Genomic DNA, 21,742 nt, shown 5'->3' with positions numbered 1-21,742 from the left:
CGTGAGCCGAAACCGACGATCTGCCCGTATAATCAGCCGATTGCTTTTCGACTCATTATCATTTTCGAGTTTTGTTTCATTTACAACCCAGCGAGACTCTCACCGAGCATCCACACCCCTCCTTCTGTCGAGGCATATGGGTCTGTGAACTACAGAGCGCCTCAGCTCTCTCTGGGAAGATCTTTCCTTCAGAACGACGAGCAGAGCGATATTCCCCAAATTTCGGGACACGGGGTAGAGATCTTCTTTATTAAATCACAAGTGTAGTTTGTGCATGTATGTTAACTCCAAAGCTTTTACACAGATCCTAAAAGTCTAAAAGAAAACAGTGTGTGAACGTGAGCGAACTGAGAAATCGCCGCGCGATGCGCTCGCACGCACAAACACACAGAGTCTCGGCGCCTGTGTCAGAGGGGAGGCAGTTTGTTCGTATACAGCCTGTATACAAAGAAAAGAGAGACAGCATCAATAATGTAGCATCTTGACTCCGGGAGTCCACAAAGTCCAATTAATCTCAAAGCCAGAGGAACAAAGGCTTTGCTATCTGACAAACAGGACATGGTGTAGTTTGCTGTGCTCTGATTCAGACTTGATAAGCAGAAAAGATCTAGAAAAGAAATGTTAGGGGGCTTAGCAAAGGCGAGTTAAACACCAAAGGTGGCTAAAAGAGATCTTCAAAGGGAACGTCCCGACTCTTTTCGGCTCCTCTGACATTTCACCGTCTCAGACAAGCCCACCTTAGCTCCTCGCTCTGACTGAAAACACACCTTTCACTTTGAGTCGAAACAGATTAAATTTGACTCTGTTCAGCCAAACTGAAAATGCTGCTGTGTGCTGCGCATGCTTAGGAGAAAATACACCGGCCTATGTGCATCACTGCATATGAATGTACTGTATATAAACGCACGGTACCGCTCTGTGAGTCGTTTGGACCGGACCGTGAGAGTTGAGCCTCGGGTGTTTTTATCGTTAACTCTTTTTTTTGGTAGCGGTACTGGTTTTATTTTGTTGTATTTATCCGCGCCACCTTAAAGGTCGGTCCGTGAAAATATTGCTGGACATAAACCGGTCCGTGGCGCAAAAAAGGCTGGGGACCGCTGGTTTATAAGGTTGGGAAACCTGCAGTCAGCTGAGCCTGAAGGAGTCACAACGCTTCTCCCAGCATGTGAAAGATTTTGCACATATACACTCGGACACCGTACTCTTCACATTAGCTGTCATGCGTGATCTTTACACCACAAAAGTTAAATAAAAGTGTCGCCCATTGTTTGAGCGAACTCACTCTTTACGCACATTCAGTGACTTTCAGTGATTAACATGGTGATTAATGACGTCCTTACAGGTTTATATCTGAGAGCGTCTCTGTAGGATCCAAACAGAGCAGCCTGCGCTCTCAGGAAGGCCCTCGCCACACCACTTCCCGTCGCTGTCGACTGCTTCTTCAGCTTGCTCTTCAGCGAGGACACCTGATGGAAAAGAAAATCGGGAGAGAGAGGTGGTGGGGTGCGGGGGAGAGACGGAGGGGTAAAAGTTAAATTATCACCTCTGAAATTGGTGGAAGAAACAGCTAGCCCATTCTGGGTGTGAAGTATCACATTTGCAGGTCATCTCAAAGAAGGGAAAGGAAAGAAAGGGAGAAGCTTCAGCCTTTCCACCGATCTGTTGTGCTGCTGGGAGCACCTGCTGCTTTGCTAATTGAGCGGAGCACGGGGGCGGCGAGGAGGAGGGGACATCGGCGAGGAAATGGAAACTCGCATTCTTGATTTTCCTCTCTCACCCTCTCCATACTGCACTTCACCCCCTCCCTCCCTCCGCCGCCCATCACCTTCTTGCTTTTTTCACCATCTCTCCCTCCTGCTTTCCCCTCCCCTCTTGGCTCTGCTGGACTCCCTCTAGAAGAGGATTCTTGACATAAAGCGTCTTTAATTATTTTCCCCTCTCCTGGCTCTGTCTCCAGGACTCCAGGCGAGAGTGGAGGAGCAGCAGGCCCGAGCTTGTTTTAGGATGACAAAAGATTCACCCTGGCCACCGGGCCCTGGGGAGTCTGGGAAGGAAGTTGTCAAGAGGCTCTCCTCACCTGCTCAGCAGTAGTCTGTGTTGTGGCAGTGCGAGGAGGAGGCAGAGCTAGCGAGGCACTGCTCCTCTCTGTGTGGGCTGTGCCAGCCTAGCACAAAAGCACAATGTTTGATCGGGTTGCACAGGAAGTCTAGATTACTCTAACAGTGGGCTGGTAGCGCTGGCTTTGAATCCCAATTGCAAAAGGAAAACATTACGTTTAACCTTCAACCTCAATTAGCGAGAAATGGATCAAGTGCACCTCCAAACTTTGCATTGTTTCAGTCTATATTCTACACCAGCGTAAAACAGGTTCAAATACCACCCGCCAAACTGGGACAGAAACTGGGAGTGCACAATGACCACCAAGAAAAGGGAAAATTCCCGTTTGAATTAATCTAACGTAGAGTCATCACGTCGAGGTTTCTCAAACGTACCAGTGTTGTTCCTGTTACCCTCATCTATCACATCACCGCACGCACTCTGTTTATTTGCACACCTCTTAAATTGTTATTTGCACATTTTTACTGTAAATGACGGTGGCCCTGAGAGGCCAAACGGACTGCAACTTAAGAAAACACCAGCAATAAGAAAAACGCTGCAAAAGCGCACAAAACACACCGGAAATGGGGAAACGGAAATAGGAAAAAAGTTATTTCCAAAAGCACAAGTGTTTCTGGGGAAACAATAACCGACAAAACAGTTGCAGGAACCAAAACATGCTAAGAATTGCGCTGAGAGACACTTAAACCAAGTGGAGGACCTGTCGGAGAGGTGTGTTAGCCTAACTAAAAATCACGAGATTAAAACACACTTACCTAGCATGTTTTGGTTCCTGCAACTGGTCCGCCAGGTTATTGTCTCCCCAGAAACACTTCCCTTGTGCTTTCGGAAATCTGTGTTTCCTATTTCCGTTGTGTTTTGTGTACTTTTGCAGCTGGTGTTTGTTTAAGTTGCAGTCCGTTTGGCCTCTCAGGGCCACCGTAGTAAATTTTGAAATTTAAAATCTGTAAATTTTGTAAATTTGCTTATTGCAATTTAATGGTCGGGCATTGCAATAAGCATCTCACCAGATGTCTTACTGTGTATGTGTGTGAGACGAATAAAATTTGAGTATCTGCAGCGAAAAAGTCAAAGCGACGAAAGCAGAAAAACATCTGACCGCATGTTTGCAGCAAATATGATAAAGTGCTGATCTGGTCTGTGGTCGCGCACATCGCGCCGCGGCGTTGGGGGGATTTTGTCATCTGGCATCTGCAATTAGCCGATCTGGGAAACTTCAGGGAGGAGAAGCAAAGTGTTAGCACAGCTCACACGGAGGACACGCGGGGAGAGGCAGAAAGAAAGGCAGCCGGAGAGTGTGGCGGTCTTAAACTGGGACAAAGACAAAATGAACAGTGTTGATTTGGCTCCCCTGGGCTTTCTCACTCTCCACAGCGTCCCCGTGCTGCCATCGCAAATGCTCCCAGGCATCAAACAGAAAGTTTATCACGGTTAAATTAACAAGTGTCATCTCCATATTCACTCATTGTGCTAAATGCTTTTATGTTTATGTAAAGCCCTTTTTGGAATTAATATTTAATGTTTATGTGCATTTTCACTGTTTTCCCCCTTCCTCGCAAATCATTAAACTGCCTCCCCCCCTCTCCTTTTTGGAGGGGGGAGAATCAAAGCGAACACAATGTCAGTCTACGAGGGGGAGGCATACCCCCGAAGACTGTCAGAGGAGCCGGATCGTGGAGTTTACTGTGCGCACTGCAGCTTTGAACGGGTGAGAGCGCCGCGAACACTTTTTAATGAGGTGGGGACACAATCACCGTTTTGTTTTTTTACTTCCCGGCGTTTGAAAAACGGGCGATAAAGCGAAGAGTTGGAAGTTTCACCTTCGTTCACGGGAAGAGTTCAAAAATCCTCCTTCGGTCACACGTAGCGATTAATTAAATTGTCAGATATTACAAATCAAATATAGTCGTAGCTGTTTGGTTAATAGAAATGAAAACGCGCCTCGCACGGGAACAAAAAAGAAATAAATAAAACCAACGTGTACGTCGTAATTGGGTTTTGAATATGGCGCCTACGCCACAATCATCAGGTGTGCCTCCGCGGTAATGGCTCTGTCAAACTAATTAACTTCTGCAGTTTGAGTGAAGCTAACGAGATGCGTACAGGCATCACAGGAAGGCCAGGCTCTACAGGTGATAACCCTATTTGGCAGTGACATTTTTTAGTGTAAAGTCACAGTGGCGGTGATGAGATCAAAGGCAGAGAGTCCCCCATTGGGTCCAATTAGAACTATAGCATTGTACAGGGAAGGGGTGGCAGGGGGAGAGAGGGGAGTGGGCGGTTGTCGGAGAGAGACACAGAGAGAGAGAGAGAGGGGAAAAACTGTTGAGTTATGATATTCATAATCTATGCAGAGAGGCCTTTCCAGTACAGGTCTTCTCCCCATAGCTGTGATCTTTTCAATTTACATCAAGGGAAGATGGTCGGGGATGAAAGCGGGGCATCCAGGCGCTCGGCCCCCAGAGGGCAGACACGGGGCCTCATTAAGGCCCGGCCCAGCCAGCCCCAAACAGGATTTGAAGTGCGTCACATAAAGAGCACGGGGTCAAAGGTCAGACATAGAACAGATCTCCATTTAACTCTCCAGCTGGAGATGGTAATTAGCAGGTGCAATGATGATCCCTGCCTGAATGTAAGGGATGATACCGCTGTAGGTGACACCAGGCATCTGTGTGAACGCGCGCGAAAGTCTGCGCTCACGCCGCCGCCTTGATGCATCGAGTGAGCATCAATCAAGGGCCTCGCACTGCTGCGCACGTGTGCGCGAAACGCACGAGCTTTTGGAGAATTTTTAAAAAAGCAAACTTACCATGTGATTTCCTGTTTTGTAAAGTGACACAGAATCAGGTAATGATGACGCACACAAACGTTCACTTTTAATAAACAAAAGGAGAAGAAAAAACATCTGCATCTGCGGAGAAGCTGCATTCAGCTTTTATGCTCCTTATATCTGGAACAAACTCCCAGAAAGCCTCAGATCAGCTGAAACACTCAGTTTATTTAAATCCAGGTTGAAGACTCACCTGTTCTCAGCTGCATTTGAATAAAGCACCAAATCCACACTTTAAGCTTAAATTTCAAAACTTACATTTTAACTACTGATTTTATCTGTTTTGATTTTATATCCTGTTGTTTGTTTGTTTGTTTGTTAATTAGTTAGTTAGTTTATTTGCTTGTTTTATTCAATTTTAAATCATGCTTTTTATTTGTTCTTGTTTCTAATGTCTCTGTAAAGCACTTTGAATCACCTTGTTGTTGAATTGTGCTATACAAATAAACTTGCCTTGCAAACGAGCTCGATTATATACAGATATGTAGAATTTTACTTTAAATTTTTACTTGGGCATTACAAAAAAAAAAAAAGTCTCACAAATAACGACCCCGATGCTTCTGTTGTTTTAAAAGAACGAATAAAAAGTTGGATTTTCTTCTCACAAAAAAGGAATGTTTTGTTTAAGAATCTGTCCAGGGAAAGAAAGCCATGGGGACGCAATTAAAGAACTACAAAGAAAAAAATAGTTATGAAAATCTCCCACTTTCTTTTGATGTGCTGCAGTCTGAACTGTACACACACACACAAATCTGAACAAAGACGCACAGAGAACACACACACACACACACACACAGAGAGAACGCAACTTGGAATCTGTGAGAAATCATTCATTCTTTCAATTAAAGATAAATATTAGATATCTTTTAAACCGCAAAATGAAAATTAACCATGAAAATGCAGAACAAAGACAAATCTACACAAATACAATCGATACTAGTTTTAGGTTTGACTGCAAGAAATTATTATTTTTTAAATCAGTAAAGCAGTGGAAGAAAAAACTAAAGAATAAAGTATTCAGAGCGTTGCAATACATTAGTCAGGCGAAATGAGAAAGGGTGAGAAAGCAAAGGGGGGAAGCTGTGTGTGTGTGTGTGTGTGTGTGTGTGTGTGTGTGTGTGTGTGTGTGTGTGTGTGTGTGTTTTTTAATAGGGCTATCTCATTGCCATGAGATTCTGCCCGGTGTGGGGTTACTTTGTCAAGCTGACCTCTTATAGCAGCTGAGCGGCTGAGTTTTGCATACATAATTAACTACAGCTAAATGTCATCCCTCACTTCAATAACTAACGCAGTGGGTGATGCTGCTCTCCCTTTTTGACTTCTAATCCAGAGCGAAGCGCCGGCAGACCGACTATGTGAAAATGAAGTGCAGCTTTTTAAACTCCACGCGAGTCAATGAAGGGCTGCTAACGCTGCAGCAGGAGTGTGCACGCCTCAGAAAGACAAATCACAACCTGGAAAACGAGGCTTTAAATGAGCACCGTCTGACGTTTGCAGTCGGTACAATGCAGACTCACAACAAGGAAATCAGATACTTTGCTTGCAGCTTGTTATGATGTGGTGCAGATTCCAGGACTGTTTCTGGTAAAGTACAGCGTGTAGCCGGGGTGGAGCGACTGCATTCCCGGCGCTGAGCTACCACGTAGTTGCAGCACAGCATGCGAGGGACTTTACCGTAGGCAGCTTTGCTTTAAGTGAAGCAAACTTGACTTATTCTGAAGTGAAAATGGACAAAATCTGAGCAGAAAGTTTACCCCAAACTACACGTGAACGACAAACGTTCCTCCGGCGTGCGGGTGTCTCCGTGTGAGTGTTGCCTGCCGCGCTCTGCTCTACACGATGACGTAGATGTTGTTTTCTGGAAAATGTCAGAAACCGAACGCCAAATTAAAGCCGCGATGTTTGATTAAGTGTGCCAGGTGATCTCAGGAGAGGCGCGCAGACGCAGCCTCAACCCCCTCGTTCATTTGTAAACCTCCAAATGTAGGCTTGAAATACAGGAAGTAGGAGTGTACGCTGTAAATCCCCCCCTTGATTGGGAATACAAATGATCAAATGTGCAAAGGCTAGGTACGTACGGGTACGCGGTGTCAGCAAAGTAGCGAGAGGCAGAGAGGAGGAGAATAGAAGGAATTAGGCTGTGATGTGAGAGGGAGCATCTGAAAATAAAGATGTGAGCTGCATTGTAGCAGCTCACCTTGAATACGCGGCACAGAAAGAATAATACATGAAAACAAAAAATTCTTCCATCATTGGTTTGAGATCAACTGCCAGGATCAAAAAACAATCCGATTCAGACGCGCGGTGTTTGTTTTCGGAATTAACAGACTCCTAATTTGCTATTCTTGGATACTTTTAATGACTGGTGGAGTAAACAGCTCCTCCAACCAAAAGCCAATTATAACTTTATCAGCACAATCTCTGCTGAAGAATCGCAGCTCTCAGAGAAGGAAACAAAAATACCTTGATCTTCCAGGGAAAACTACAGCTTCTTCTTTATTTGTTTTTATCGACTATTCCTTTTCAGTAAGCTTGTCAACACGTTGCTTTTACTGACACGAGCGCAGCCTGTTGTGAGATCAACATTAATGTATAAAAAAAAAGTATCGAAACTTTTGGTTAAAGCAACTCTAAATAATGCAAAATCCTGCCAGAGCACTGTAGGCTCCATTTGTCTGATAATATCAGGCCTTTTATTTAAAAACAACAGTCAACAAACAAACACACGGCTTTGCTGTGGACCGCCACGCTTCAGATATCCTTCATGTTCCAAATAAAAACAAAAAAGACAAAAAGAAATTAATTCTGAATCTTTGATTAATGTGACGTTTCCAATTTAAAAACAATAAAAATCAAGAGTTGCCCTCAAACGTTGGCGGCATCCTTACCAATTACTCTCAGTCAGATCTTTCCTTCTCGCTGCTAAACGGAACCGCTACTGGCGTGGTAGCGTTCGTAATAGTCAATAAATCTAAAATATTATGTGTGAAGTTGCGGGAAAAGACCATTAAGGGGGCGGAGCTGGAGCAGGGGTCCCGTCTGAAAGACAGACACTAATTCGGGACAACTGTGAACTCTGAACCCGCTAAAAGCTCGGCCACTGGTCAGCAGATCCTCGTAATGGAGTCCACATGTGCTCGCGCCGCCACAATTAAACGGATCTCCAAAGGTTTCCTTAAATCAACATCGGGGTGTTTTTAGTCGTACGCGCAGAAGAACCGCCCGTGGCCTCTGAATCCATTTGATGCTTTTATATATTCACACAAAGTGAAATAATCGTTGGGCTTCACGCCGAATAAACCCGAGCGTTACAGCGAGAACCGCCAAGAAACCAGGAGCGCCTTTCATAGCTCGGCAGCTCAGCCCAGGCAGAGAATCGCTCAGCATTAATCAAGATTTCAGGCCTCACTTTGACAAACTGCACAATGCCTCCTTTTGTGTAAACACAAACATCAAATGCCATGTGGCGTGTCCTCATCACTAACAAGCAAACTAACAAGAGACCTGGAATTCCACTCAATTAGTACCTGCTCGCTTTGTTATTAATCTGCTAACCTCCGCGAAGAGATGAGAGGAGACAGGAGGGGGAAATGAACGGGAATAAAAACAACAACAATTTGTTACGATAAATATATTAAAGTTTCCGTTTCAGGTGGTGTAATTCGACGTGATGTGCAGGCTATGTTCTGTCATTAGTCAGGAAAAATGGCGAGTGGGGATCAAAGCAAAAAAGCCTGCGAGCCTGCCACTTAATTTATCACACGGCAAAGACAAAGGCTTCTCTCTCCGCTTCTGTCGCCTTCAAAAGCCCCGACTCTTTTTTATGACAAACTCAGTTTGCAATTTAATTTAGGGATTCGGTCCCTGGGTGCAGAAAAGCAAGCAGGCAGGAAGTGAGAAGAAGGTAGCCAGACAGGCAGAGAAGCAAACAGCGGCTGCGGGAAACGTCCAGGCAGGCGGGAAGCGCTGCGAGGGAGGGAGACAAGAAGGCAGACAGGTGCCATGAAACTCCAGCAGTCAGGCAGGCAAACGGGCGAGAGAGCTGGCAGAAAGTGTAAAAGAGATCGGTGCACACAGTAAAGAGGCATTCACACACGCTAGCAGTCATAGTAGGCTGAGCAGCGCTAAACCAGGAGAACCAGAGAAGTGTGGGAGTGCGAGCAGGTCTGGAGTCTGCTGGGCAGTGGATGAAATTATGTCCTGCTGCTGGGACAGGAGTCCCGTAGGCGGTGGAGCCCGAGCATATACTGTTAGCAGCGTGGGTAAAAGAGCGTCCGCAGCCTCGGCGGGGCCTCGCCGTCTCACGGCGGAGCTTTAAACACACACCGTGAAGAAGAGCTAAACAAACACCACAAAGACCGGTGTGTGCGAGTGACCCCGACGCCACGGTGATGCTTCCCGTAGCACTGACCGGCGTCGGCGCTCCGTTAATTAAAGAGACGACGCGCTGGCAGGTGGCTTCACTGCCCACTCTGGTAATTGGCCCCTTTCTTCCCACTCTCTCCCCCCACAAAATCACCCATCTCTGCCTGTTCTTTTCTCTGCCTCCTCCTATCTCTCCTCCTCAGAAACGTGCCAGTGGGCAGGCAGAAACGCAAGACTTTGTGAAATAATGATTAGAATGGATGGAGATGAAGGGAAGGGAGTTTCACATTTTCCCACAAGCCTCTGATGGTCGGGGAATGCTGTTTGCCTTCCAGCGTCATACGACGCGACGGGAGTTTACTTTAGACAGCCGCAGTCTGAGGAGCCAGTGCTGCAGTCATTAATGATGCGGGGAGGGGACAGAGCCGTACTCTGACAAGTTTCTGGATGTGTGTGCGCTTTAGTTTTCTTGCCATGCGCGTGTGCACGTGAGATTACTGCGTGTGTGTGTGTGTGTGCGATGTAGCAATAAAAGCTGCGCGTTGGTCTCACCACGTCACTCGGGAGGTTGTGCAGGTCGTCGAAAGGGCTCTCCAGGGTGTTTGTATCCACGTTCAGGATGACCACGTCCTCCAGCGATCGACTGCGCACTCTCTACGGGAGGAAAAGGGCGACGTTAGTGCAGCAGCGTAGATATTCTCATCATTATTATTTCACAAGTGTATACACATACACTCAGAGCGATCATTTATTGTTTTTCTTAATGATGGTTGTGCTGGAGACTTCCTGTGCATCTGACATCTTTCAACATAATAAATGATTGTATTTGTGGAATTATTAAATTGTGAAACGACGCCACGATTTTAAACCCGCAGTGTGGCCCAGGTGCGTTTCCCGGGAGACAAAGTTATTTCTGTCCTGAAGCCCCGGGAACATGAACATCCAGCAGCCGCGGTTAAAGCTGCACAGTTATCACACTCCTTTACGATTAAGGATGAAAAATGGCGCCTGGGGGAGAAAAATGATTAGAACGTGTTTACGGTAACGCGCGCGCAGACGCGAGCTGGCGAAATGAAGAATGGCACCGAGAGAAAACATTTGGACCGCGCGAACATTTTCCACAGCACCAAAAACCTCACGCATCAATAACAACACCGTGATGCTGCGGCGTGCCGCACGCATCCTGATGGCGACAAATTCAACAATTATTTCAGTGTGGTGCAAGATGCAGGCAGGTGTGTGTGCGGGGACGGCGGGTGGGGGGGGCAGCGTTGTGTGTGAATTTCTAGTTTGTCACTTTTGTGACAGCCTGTGCAGCGGAGGCTCACATGCTGATCTGGACTAATTATGTAGTGGCGGAAAGAAGGTCTGTCACGGATGCAGAGTGTGATAAATACTGCCACTGCCGCAACTGTCAGACAAATATCACACACACACACGTGTGCATTAGAACATATGCATCTGCACAAACACACACACCTACATACTAACACTTGCACACAAGTGTAAGCGTGTGTGTTTTTGCAACATGCATTCACACAAAGCAGCAGTGCTGCTGATGACTTGCCCCCCAAACAACACAATGAAGTAAGAAAGCTCTTTGTTTGCAGATGCTTTCTTGGGCTTCTGTGTACGTTTGCTTTAAGGAAGCACGAAAGCAGCAGAGGAAGTGAAAAGAGAAGAAAATATAGCTGTCAAATCTTATTGAAACACTCAAATGAAAACCATCTACAAAATGAACACGTAACATTCAAATCTACTGAAAATGCTAAAGACTTTCGAACATACCTCGAGCAGACTGAGATGAACTCCCACAAAGTACGGCATAGGGGCGCTGTGGACAGAAAGAGTGAGACCTGTGAGATCAGACGCTTACACGGAGGAAACATTCACGGAGGACACTTCAGCGATGACACGAGTCTTTGAAATAAAAAAATCACAGCTGTGGAAATTAGTTTCTTTGTACTCCATAAATGTAATCTGAATACATTTCAGGGTTACATGTGCTGAAATGTGAAGGCCTGACTTAAAATGATTAAGAACAGTGGTAATCACGTATCGCTAAAAATAACAACGGTCACTAATCGTTAAAATAATTACAGTTGACACTGCTGCATGTACTGACAACTATATTTAATTGAACCCAGCTGACAGGCACAGGCAGCACATTTTCTACTCCCTGTAAGGTTTGTGATTATTTCCCAACAGCATCAGATTAACTGCAGCAGCACAAACTAATCTCATGTTACAGGATTTATTCTTAAAAGCAGGTAAAAGCACAAAATGTGTTCTCGCCTTCCTTACATCGCTGATTGAGACTGAATAAAAGATTAAACAAGAACAGTTTAAAAATAACACACCGACTTATACTGGCAGAAATGCAAAACTTACTGGTTAATAACAAAAGTATAAAACAACAAGCATCAGTGCAACATTTAAGGCTCGGTTTCTCTCCGAGTCGACTGATAGTTTCAGGAAGTGCAGAAAGAATTATTCCCTCAGAAAGTTAAAGGGCAGATGTGTCAAGAGTTTTATTTTTATTTTCAAAAACAACAAAAAAAATAAAGTGTTTGGTTTTTCGGGGTTATTATCATGTCGTCCTCATTTGGTGTGATATATATCTTCGTTTTCAAAGTTTGCGGAAAGGAAAAGTTGAATCACGGACCGCTCCCCATCAGCACGAGGAATAAAATCAACAAAAACAGTCAAATAATAGAAACCATTTTTACGATGAGGTTTACAGAGGCGGTAATAATCGGATAGTTTGGGGTCAGCGTGTTCCTGGCCAGAATGATTCAGCAGCCACAGGCTTGTAATCAGCTTAAAGCAACTGAAAAACAAGCAGCAGGCCTGGATGCTGTTTTATGAATGTTCGACATTTACGCAGATCCAGTTACACAAACAGTAGACGCACAGGCATGGGCAGAGACGCTCATGCACACACACGCACACATCTAATGTAATTGCATTATCTAATCAGCGCATGAGGACACCGCTGTGATTGAATAAGATAATGATGAGTCTTTGCAGAGTGTTGAAAATCATATTTCACTGTCAGTGATTTATAGCTTCTTCAAGCCAAATGTCGCTGATGGTGAAGCGCTGGACAAACGTAACCGCGCTGCAAACGCTTTCACGCGTTCAGATCTGACGTTCAGACGAGCCGCGACTCCCGCTCCGCATCCAGTTTCAGTCAAGTCCGTCCAGATTTGTCGGATCTGCGTTGGATCGCTGGTAATGAAACCCTGAGAGAGCCCAGATGATGAGAGCGCGGCGGCGCCGGCATGAAATATGGAGCCCGGTGATCGGGGCCGTTCATTATGTCGAGGAAGCCACACGTGAGAAGTCGCGTCACAAGAGGAATCGCAAGAACATGAAGAATGGGTGGGAGAAGGTGTGAACACGAGTGTCTGCACTTTTAGTGGCAGAGCGCGACGTGCCGTGCGTGCACGTCTGCACACGTGTGCAGACGTGCCGTGCGTGCACGTCTGCACACGTGTGCGCTGGAGAGAAAACACTGGTGATGCTGATGCTCGTGGTGTTTGCTGCGTGTGTGCTGCAGAGGTGGTCAGCCTTACCAGCAGTAGTCCAGAAGATGCGGGGGCAGCACAGGGATGAAGATGTGCTGCCAGTACATGGGAAAGAGCAAAGCGGCGGCGCCGTGGACACACGCCGTTAACTACAGGAAGAGAGAGAAGATGTGAGGAGGAGGGATTCAAAAGGAAAAACTTTGAGCAACAACATAAAATTCATGAAAAGGCAGAACAGTTTGGAGACTCTGATTTGTGCTCTTGGTGAAAGTAATTTTAAGTAATAAATTACTTTTAAAAAAATGACTACAGTGGCCCCGCCCACACGCTGTTATGTCCTTTAATATAAACCAAACATGCAGTCGTTTCATGCGAACACATCCTCGTCCGTTTCTGATGGCCGAGCCCGCTGACAGGGCCCGCCTCCGACCTCGTGACAGAGAAAGCAGAGACGACTGATGTGAAAAGAAAACTATTAAAAAGATTGATCTAAGGAAAGCAGCCAACACGCATCCAGCGCCGTCTCCGTATCGATTTCCTTGTCCAGGGTCATTAGAGCAAACACGTTTTGCTGCTATTGCACCTGGCCATTACGAGTCATTACTTTAAAACACTGATTCTGACCCCATTTTTTTTAAAGAGTCAGAGTTCATTATTAAACTCTTTTTCAATCAGTGTCAGTAAGTCGGGATTGTGCTGTGACCTGCACAAAAGCAACAAAAGAAAGCCAAAACAGTCTGACAGTAGCCATAAAAATCTGAATTACCCCGACCACGATGACTGGGAAATTAAAAGGGAAAAGACGGAATAATTAACCTCTTTTTTTAAACAAATGATGAGGAGCAATCACGTGAAGATGACACTGCTTTTCAAAGGAGCTTTTTACACTGTCAAACCAATATTACACCCAGAACTAAAGTCATTGTCTTCCATTGTCTTAAAGCCAGCATCTCCCTCTTGACATCTCATCACATGAAACCGAGCTACAGTAATGACCTGCAGCGCGCGCGCACACACACACACACACACACACACACACACACACACACACACACACACACACACACACACAGGCGTTAGCTCATCCCCCAGATTAAAATAACATGATTAAATATGGAAAGAGAACAGAGGTCTGAGGGGCTCCTGCGGGACTTCATTAGGGCAAATTGCCAAAGAATGAAACATGAGTTAGCCAAGAGAGACTGCGGGCTAGGCCAATACCGCCGGGACCCCGGAGCAGCAGCCGCTGTTATACTGCTGCAGCTTCACAGTCAATGTGTGAAGCGGACACACGCTATCAGACGCACACGCGCGCAACTGCCAGGAGACCCCCTGCTCGCTGACACACGCAGTGTCACAATTGACCGGCCAAAAGCGGGCGAGCTCGGCGGCTGAAAACCACCGCTGCCAGAGAGAGAGAGGGGCCCCACCCCTCTGAATCCACCCAAAGATCAAGCCCGGACATCTGAAAAGCTCACAACAGAAAGCCTGTGTGTGTGTGTGTGTGTGTGTGTGTGTGTGTGTGTGTGTGTGTGTGTGTGTGTGTGTGTGTGTGTGTGTGTGTTTCCCTCCCAGCGTGTGTTTGGCCAGGAAAAAAAAAAAAAGCCAACGTCTTTTCTTTTTTCCGTTTCGTTTTAATTGTCTCTCTGCAATCTCTCATACACGCAGTCCCACAATAGTTAAGACTTAATCAACATTTAATTGGTGTCTTGCTCTGTGTATCTGCATATGCATATTTCTGCTTCCTGCTGTCTTCAAATAAAACAACAATGCCACGCTCCTGTCAGGATTAATTCCCTGGCAAACAGTTTGGGGTTTTTATTTTCCTGTTTTTTTAGTTAATTCTGAAAATAAATCAATGCTATGAATATTAATGTATGAAAGTGAAGCACTTGGTGGAAAAGTGACGATCAGAACTCTCACGCCCTACGATGCTGAGGGGCCATTAAAATTGCGATCGGGAAAGGTCACCGATCTGGCTGCGGTTGTGCACGCACGCATGTGTACACGTGCCACGTGTGCATGCATGTGCGCGCACGCACGCGAAGCGCAGCGCCAACAGGCTACTGTATCCCTCCTCTGGGAGTGAGAGACAAGCCCCAGCCATTCGCTGGTACCAGGAGGTAATGGCTCAGAACACCTCGCTAACCAACTCCAATTATCTCCACCAAGCCTCAAGGTGAGCCCCCCAACCGGCATGATTTACTCTCAGGTTGAAAGTGAAAACAGGAGTATCTCTCTGCGCTTCTCTTCTTCCCAGGCTGGGTGGCTGGCTTGGGGGAGTCGGCCGAGAAGGGAGTCTGAAACTAAGATAATGATTTATAAAGCAAATCTAGATTTCACTTTTCATTTATGTGCTATCTCCAAAGCAGTGGAAGCGGCAGCGCGCCTTAGATAAGGTAACTCGAAGGGAACTCCAGAGGAATACTTCACATATTTGCTTCTCTAATTCAGCCTAATACACACGGCCGTGTCCTTGTCCTGGTTTTAGAACAAATGAGGCAAAAAGTAAAAGGAGGATAAATTGAAAAAGAAAAAAAAAAGATACCCCTGTTTTTTTTTCTTCATTTATAGGGGGGCTTCACATGAGAGTGGGCCATGAGAGGCTAAGGCTGATAAAATATTTGCCAGGCTGATAAATAATAGATGAGTGGAGCCAAATGGCTTACACGCTCCACAAAAGACCTGGTGCTTAATATTCCATTCAATGGAGAATCACAGATACAGTCCCCAAGAACAAATACAGGATTAGGTGCTGGGTCCAGTCCTCGGGGACCAGGGCTATGCCCGGTAATGAGGGGCTGCCTGCCTCCTACACACTGTGCATGTGTGTGTGTTGCCCCTTCCTCTGAGGGAAGCTAACCGATTATACAGCGACAGCCTGCTTCAAAAAGCAGTCAAGGTCTTTGGTTCTGCCCTGAGAGCTTTTTAGTGCGCTGTAGCCGAGACAGAAAGTGTCCATACTAACACGGGTCTTCCCAGATCCATTCAGTGAGACTAAAGGAAGGACAGACCGAAAAGAGAGGGATCGAGAGATACAGAGGAGGAGGTGAAGGTTGGAGAAGATGGAAGAGGAAGAAAATTTGCAACTCAAAGTCGACGCCATAAACTCAGGAATGAAGCAGTTCATCAATAATGAGGTTTGATGTGATCCTTTGTTTCCTGGCGATCCATCAGCAGCAGAATAGAAAAGGGGAGTTTTTGTATTTACACATATTTTATTTGCCACTTTTTCACTGAATCGAGAACAACGTTTAGATAAATAAACCTCAATTTTGCATCCAAACTGTGTTTTCATGACCGAACAGCAGCGCCGCCCTTCAATTAAGTCCAGACCCGCTCGAGACATCAGCGCTCTGCCATACCCTTCCCATTATTCTTCACCTGAGCAGATTGACATGAGGCACAAACAATGCTGCTACGATCGCACTTAACGAGGTCCTATGACGGTCGCCGAGCCTTTAACCAGCTGCTCTCTGGTTTAAACGCAGCAAGAATAACCGCTGCTGCGGGCGACCTAATTCAGTTTGACAGGAGGAATCGACACGGCCGCTCTTGACCTCCTCACACCGGCCTGAAACACTCGCAGCCTCTCCTTCCAACTTTGTCCCTGCGCGCTCTCCAAATTCAATCCTGTTTTCATCCCAAGTCTCCATTACTTATTCCGTTTCCTCCTCTCCTCCTGCTGTCCTTCTGTCCCCTGCCACCTCTCCCTCATCCCCCCCCACCTCCCTGTCATTGTATTGCTGTGTTAGCCTTTCCCTCTCCTCTCCGGAGTAGTCACCAATTACCCACGCTCTGCTTTTCCCTCTGTTGACAAACGCCGGTGTCAGGCTCTGTACGACGCAAGCATGCCACAAACAGGTAGGTGGCGGGGGGGGGGGGGGGTAGAGAGGGCACGCAGGACAACGCAGGCAGCAGCCAACGCCAGGCCTCCCACACAGTCCCTCACAGGAAGACATAAGGCATAAGGTACAAACACCTGTGAGCGCAGACGACGCGCACAAACAGATGCATGCTTAAAAAAAAAGAAGCCGACGCTCTGAACACCCTCTGCACGCACATGTGCACGCACACCGTCGCAGCGACGACACGCGCCTTAAGACACACGGCAGAGACGAGTCTATCGAGGACAAGGTGGGGGAGGAGGGGGGAGGATGTCTTGATGTTCTGCAGTTGCCCAACAGCAGACAGACACATTAAGACTCCCAGGAAGAGGCAGGCAAAGTCAGAGAGGAAGAGAGGTGTAGCGGGAGAGAGTGAGAGACAGATGGACAGAAAATAATATGTCAGAGAGAAAGAATTACTAAGACAGAGAGCGAGGGGGGAGAGATGCCGAGAGAAGTGGGAGAAAGAGAGACGGGGAAGGAACAGAGGAAAAGGCTGGAAACAGAGAGGCAGCTGGCACTCCAGGGCACGCTGGATGGATAGCTCCTTGTTAGCATAGGCCTGACAGCCTGATGAGAGGGCTGCTGTCAGCCAGTGCCGGGGTCGGGGCGGTGTGAATTTGGGCGATAGGCAGGGCAGAGGCTGGGCTGCAGAGCTGGGGGGCCTCGGCATATGAAAGACTCAGAGGGGGTCCTCCCAGCTGACTAGTTAGAGGAAGGGCCGATGCAGCCCTATTATACGGGCCTATGACAAGGCTGCACGCACGGCTGGCTCCCGCCCCTGCGCCACCGCGACTGGCTTTTTTTTCTTTTTAAACAAAAAACAAAAAAGAAAACAGCGGCACCATTCACCTCTGGTCACGAAGCAGCAATAAGTCAACTGACGCATTGTTGTACGATCATGATTTATTCCTTTGCTTTTGGCTGCTTGCGAGACGCGGCAGCCATGTACCGACAGACTGACACGCTGGGTTCACCGGGGGCTTTAACACAGGCAGCACCTCGAGCAGGCAGAATAAATGCAGCACATCTCTGAGCGTGTGTGTGTGTGTTTCTATTCCCCGTCTCACTCTGCTCGGTTGAGATGCTGGACAGGCGGAGGTGGTGAAAAGCAGCTGGATGGTACTAACGATGTCACTAACAATACTTTCTCTCATACATCTTCTATCTGTAGCAAGCAGACTGGAGAAACACTGGCTGTCCATCCAGTGGCTGCCGACGCTCACTTTAGCCAACATTTGGACGAACTCTGACATAAATTATAATTCTCTCATCCAGTAACATATTCGATCACAAGACGGGGAACCGGATAACGAGCCGGAGCGCTTTCAAGTTAAGTACACATACGCTCAGATACGCGGCTTCGAGAATGGCGGCAGCCATTTCCGCTTGAACTCGCGGGTCAATCTGCCCAACAACAAAAACAACGCATCACAGGAGCAGTAATAACACCGGGCCTGCTCGTAATCCCAGCGGAGATGTGAAAATACTTTTGTGCTGCAGTTCCTGACATATAACGCTACCAAACCAAAACACCTCTCCCCGAGGAAGATGGATGGATAGATGAGTGGATGAAGAATTGCAGAGGATAAAAGGCTCACGGAGGTAAAGGTCTGACGTGGAGGCTCTTAAAATATCCTGTCGGCATATATTTGTTAGAAAAACAAGCTGAGATTTGTCTTCGGGCAGCAGAGGACTGTAAATCACAGACAGGGAAAAAATAAACCCCTCCCCTCCCCCAAGTATTCCTGCTGAAATAAAAACAGTCTCACCCTTGAGTCTGATCATTTACATCATGCACCGCTCCTGTCACTGCACCGTGTGCTGCTTGGATCTCCAGCACAGGTGCTGCTGGTCTGAGGAGCTGAGGGGAGACAGGTGAAATCCTCTAAGGGGCTGAGTCATTTTCACAGGTCTTCCTGATTATAGCTCCTGTGGGAGACCTTGGGAACTGTTCCCTCCAGCGCCCAAAACGCCAGGCGTGGGCCCCTGCGGCTGCTAAGTGTTCTGCAAAGGTGGCAGGACCAGCAACGCCGCGGATGCAGATAGGACTAGGATGACATCACTTCCCTCTCCCGCCTCATAAACGTTTGGCCTCATCAGCAGCGAGGATAACGGAGAGAGGCTGGAATGAGAGATTTCCTCCCTCGTGCAAACAGGCAGCGAGTTTAAGTTTTGTGAGAGAATCCAGCCCGCCTCTGTGGACATCAATGCGTTCCCCATTATAGGACGCAAATAATCCAGCTTTATCGTGGGCTGCCCGTCAGACCGGGCGGGGGCGGAGGGGTCGACAGATCTCCCCACATAAGCAGCAAAGTGTCAGATAAATATTCTCAGCATACTTGTTAGGGTTTGATGTCCTGCTGGAATATTGATGAAGGGACTCATGTTCAATCTATGCTTCAGCCACATACTTTATAACGAGGGTGTTAGAGCTCCACACCAAGGCATCGACAGCCCCACACGTGCGCACACGCCGGCTGAAAGCTCCACCTCAGCTCGAATTAAAAACAGAAAAGCACAAAGACCGAGTGTTTGTCGAGCGTCTGACGGGTGGGACTCACAGTGCTAAGCTTGCTTGAGGTAATGATGATGCGGCGTTCGTGCAGCATGCTGGCGTAGAGCTGGAGCATGTTGTTGATGTCCACGGCCACAAAGTACTCGGTCAGGTTTCTCTGGAGATGGACAAGAACAGGAGGACATTCAGGTTGGTAACAAACTGTCCTGGCACAACTCGTTTGCAGTAAAGCGCCAACGCTGCAGACTGAAGCCAGAGGAAACGCAGCAGTTGGACTTGTACGATTGCACACACTGTTTGGGAAACTTGGCAAACTTGTGCTAACTGCATCCCTTACACAGAGCCAACGTGATGGCACGTAGCTGTAAGTCCCCGCCTTAACGCTTCGAGCTGAGATTTGAATGCAGAAATCAACAAAGGACGCGAGCTCAGTTTGAATCTACCGACAGCCATGCCAGTCTGTGAACCTTGACATTAGAAGCAGAAGCACCGCAGGAGCTAAAGCTGATACAAGAGCGTGATGCAATCATTTCAAAGAGTGACATGTGTATCTGATTAAAAACGATTAGAGGCAAAGATGTTCCCAGAATACAGGGATTTCTCTTTATCTCTTCTTCCTTTTCTTTTCCACGCATACTTACACTCTCAGGGATAGTTGGCAGTCCATTGATATCCGGGGCGATGAAGTAGGAGTGCTGCGAAAACACAAACATGAGGAGAAAGAAGAGGGAAGGTCACGAGCGAGGCACGGCGCTCACGCAGGAGAGAACGAGGGGAAGAGGGAGAGAAAAAGGCCGTTCACTTTGTTCTATGATTTATGGCTCATCTTCAGCTCTGTCTATATGAATTGCTGAGCTGGTGTCTGAACTGTGGCAATGCTTTTATCAGGCCTACAGAACAGAGAAACTCAATAGCAGCTCAGCTCCCCGTAGACACCGACTGGGGTGATGTCTCCGGTGGAAAACGGAGTCTTTATTTAAGCGTTAAAAAGGCTCGCGGAGAGCGCGCGTGCACGACTCGGCGCAGACGCGCACTCTCGCGCACGGGTTGTTTAGAGGATCACAGGGCTGCCTGTCTCACTTTGGGAGAGCAGGGCAGGTTCAGTGTTCAGATCAAAGAGGCCTGAGAGAGGTGCTGTTTGGAGGTAGACAAACCACCAGGTGAAACACACTGTTGTGCGTCTCACACACACACTCTCCTGGAAGTACAGCTGCGCTTCTCTGAGGCCTTCGACTCAACCATCTGTTGCAGCTCTTCGTTCACAGGTTAGAGTCTCTGAAACGCACACTGAGACAAATCAGGTTAGAACGGATCAAAACTTTCAACTCTTTACATCATTAAACAGTCATTTACATTGGGAGTAACACAACAATGAAATCGGCAACTCGGACACCCACCCGCACCACCACCAGCACCACCCATTAAAAGTCCACCACAGTCAGGCAGGAAAAAAGCATGGAAACTTAATGCACAGGTGTCCAACTCCAGGCCTCGAGGGCCGCTGTCCTGCAGGTTTTAGATGTGCTTGATCCATCACAGCTGATTTAAACGACTAAATGACCTCAACATGTCCTGAAGGTCTCCAGAGGCCTGAGAATGAACTCATCATGTGATTCAGGTGTGCTGACCCAGGGTGAGATCTAAACCTGCAGGACACCGGCCCTCGAGGCCTGGAGTTCCCCCCACCTCTGTTTTAATGGTAAAAGGATCCAGTTTGTGTTCTGAGCTCGATCATCCGATTTCATCTTTGCCACTTTGAACGACATTATTGACGAATCCGATTCAGCGTTTCCAAAGAACGACGACCCGCCAGCTCATCTTATGATCGCTTTGATGCTGAAGACTAAACTCTGCATTTCTACGGATACGTTAAAGTCTTTCTACAAAGAGACACAGTAGATTTTATTTGCACATCATCATAATTTCATGTTGTTTGAATTCTCTGCCTGGCGACAAAGAACTATTCAGTTTACCGTAAAACAAACAGCCCTTTCACTCCTTAAATAAATGTGATTTAAGGTCAAAAAAATGTGAAAAACCAATTTTCACGAGTAAACCATCAGTTTGCTCCCGGCGGACGGTCACCGTGCTGGTTGAACAAAGCTCAGAAGAGATAAAGACGCAGCAAATAAACAGAAACTGGAGCAGACATCAAGGTCTCTCCCCCGAAGCTTTGTATTATTGCTAAAGCCGTATTTGTATGCGTATTTTGCACGGCGACTTTCTGCAGCTGAAAAATAAAAACAAATTCGTTCTGATCGCTTAACGAGATGCGGGGTTGCTCGCCGAGACAGGAGAGCTCACGCACTGCAAACACTAACCAGACGCTCGCTCAGCCTTAACATCCGTAAGTTCTCTTAAAGATCCTTTTGTGACTTTTTGCTGATCAGCCCAAAACAAGGTTTTTGCTTGTTGCCAAGTAAGAAACAAAGCCACGTGATTTTCCTGCCCTCGGTGATGCCTGACAGAAAACACTAAAGCGAAGGAGCGTCTC

The 21,742-nt window shown here is 47.0% G+C and overlaps 1 protein-coding gene across 5 annotated transcripts in view; it reads right to left on the bottom strand.

The window, feature by feature from the left end:
- Positions 1–21,742, bottom strand: part of dennd1b (DENN/MADD domain containing 1B) — a 93,047-nt gene that overhangs the window by 25,561 nt on the left and 45,744 nt on the right. For 2 of the 5 annotated variants that reach the window (XM_082510649.1, XM_082510650.1), the window contains 6 exons: positions 19,890–19,943; positions 19,295–19,405; positions 12,892–12,992; positions 11,102–11,147; positions 9,866–9,967; positions 1,341–1,466 (listed from right to left, as the gene is read on the bottom strand). In XM_082510649.1, the coding sequence (XP_082366775.1) occupies positions 1,341–1,466; positions 9,866–9,967; positions 11,102–11,147; positions 12,892–12,992; positions 19,295–19,405; positions 19,890–19,943 (540 nt within the window). The remainder of the gene's footprint in view (positions 1–1,340; positions 1,467–9,865; positions 9,968–11,101; positions 11,148–12,891; positions 12,993–19,294; positions 19,406–19,889; positions 19,944–21,742) is intronic. The other 3 variants (XM_082510651.1, XM_082510652.1, XM_082510653.1) reach the window with 2 other exon arrangements.

The sequence above is a fragment of the Aulonocara stuartgranti genome, assembly GCF_965226115.1.
Source record: "Aulonocara stuartgranti genome assembly, chromosome: 17".
Lineage (NCBI taxonomy): Eukaryota > Metazoa > Chordata > Actinopteri > Cichliformes > Cichlidae > Aulonocara > Aulonocara stuartgranti.
The sequence above is the reverse complement of the archived record's forward strand: the minus strand, read 5'-3'. Positions and strand labels throughout refer to the sequence as shown.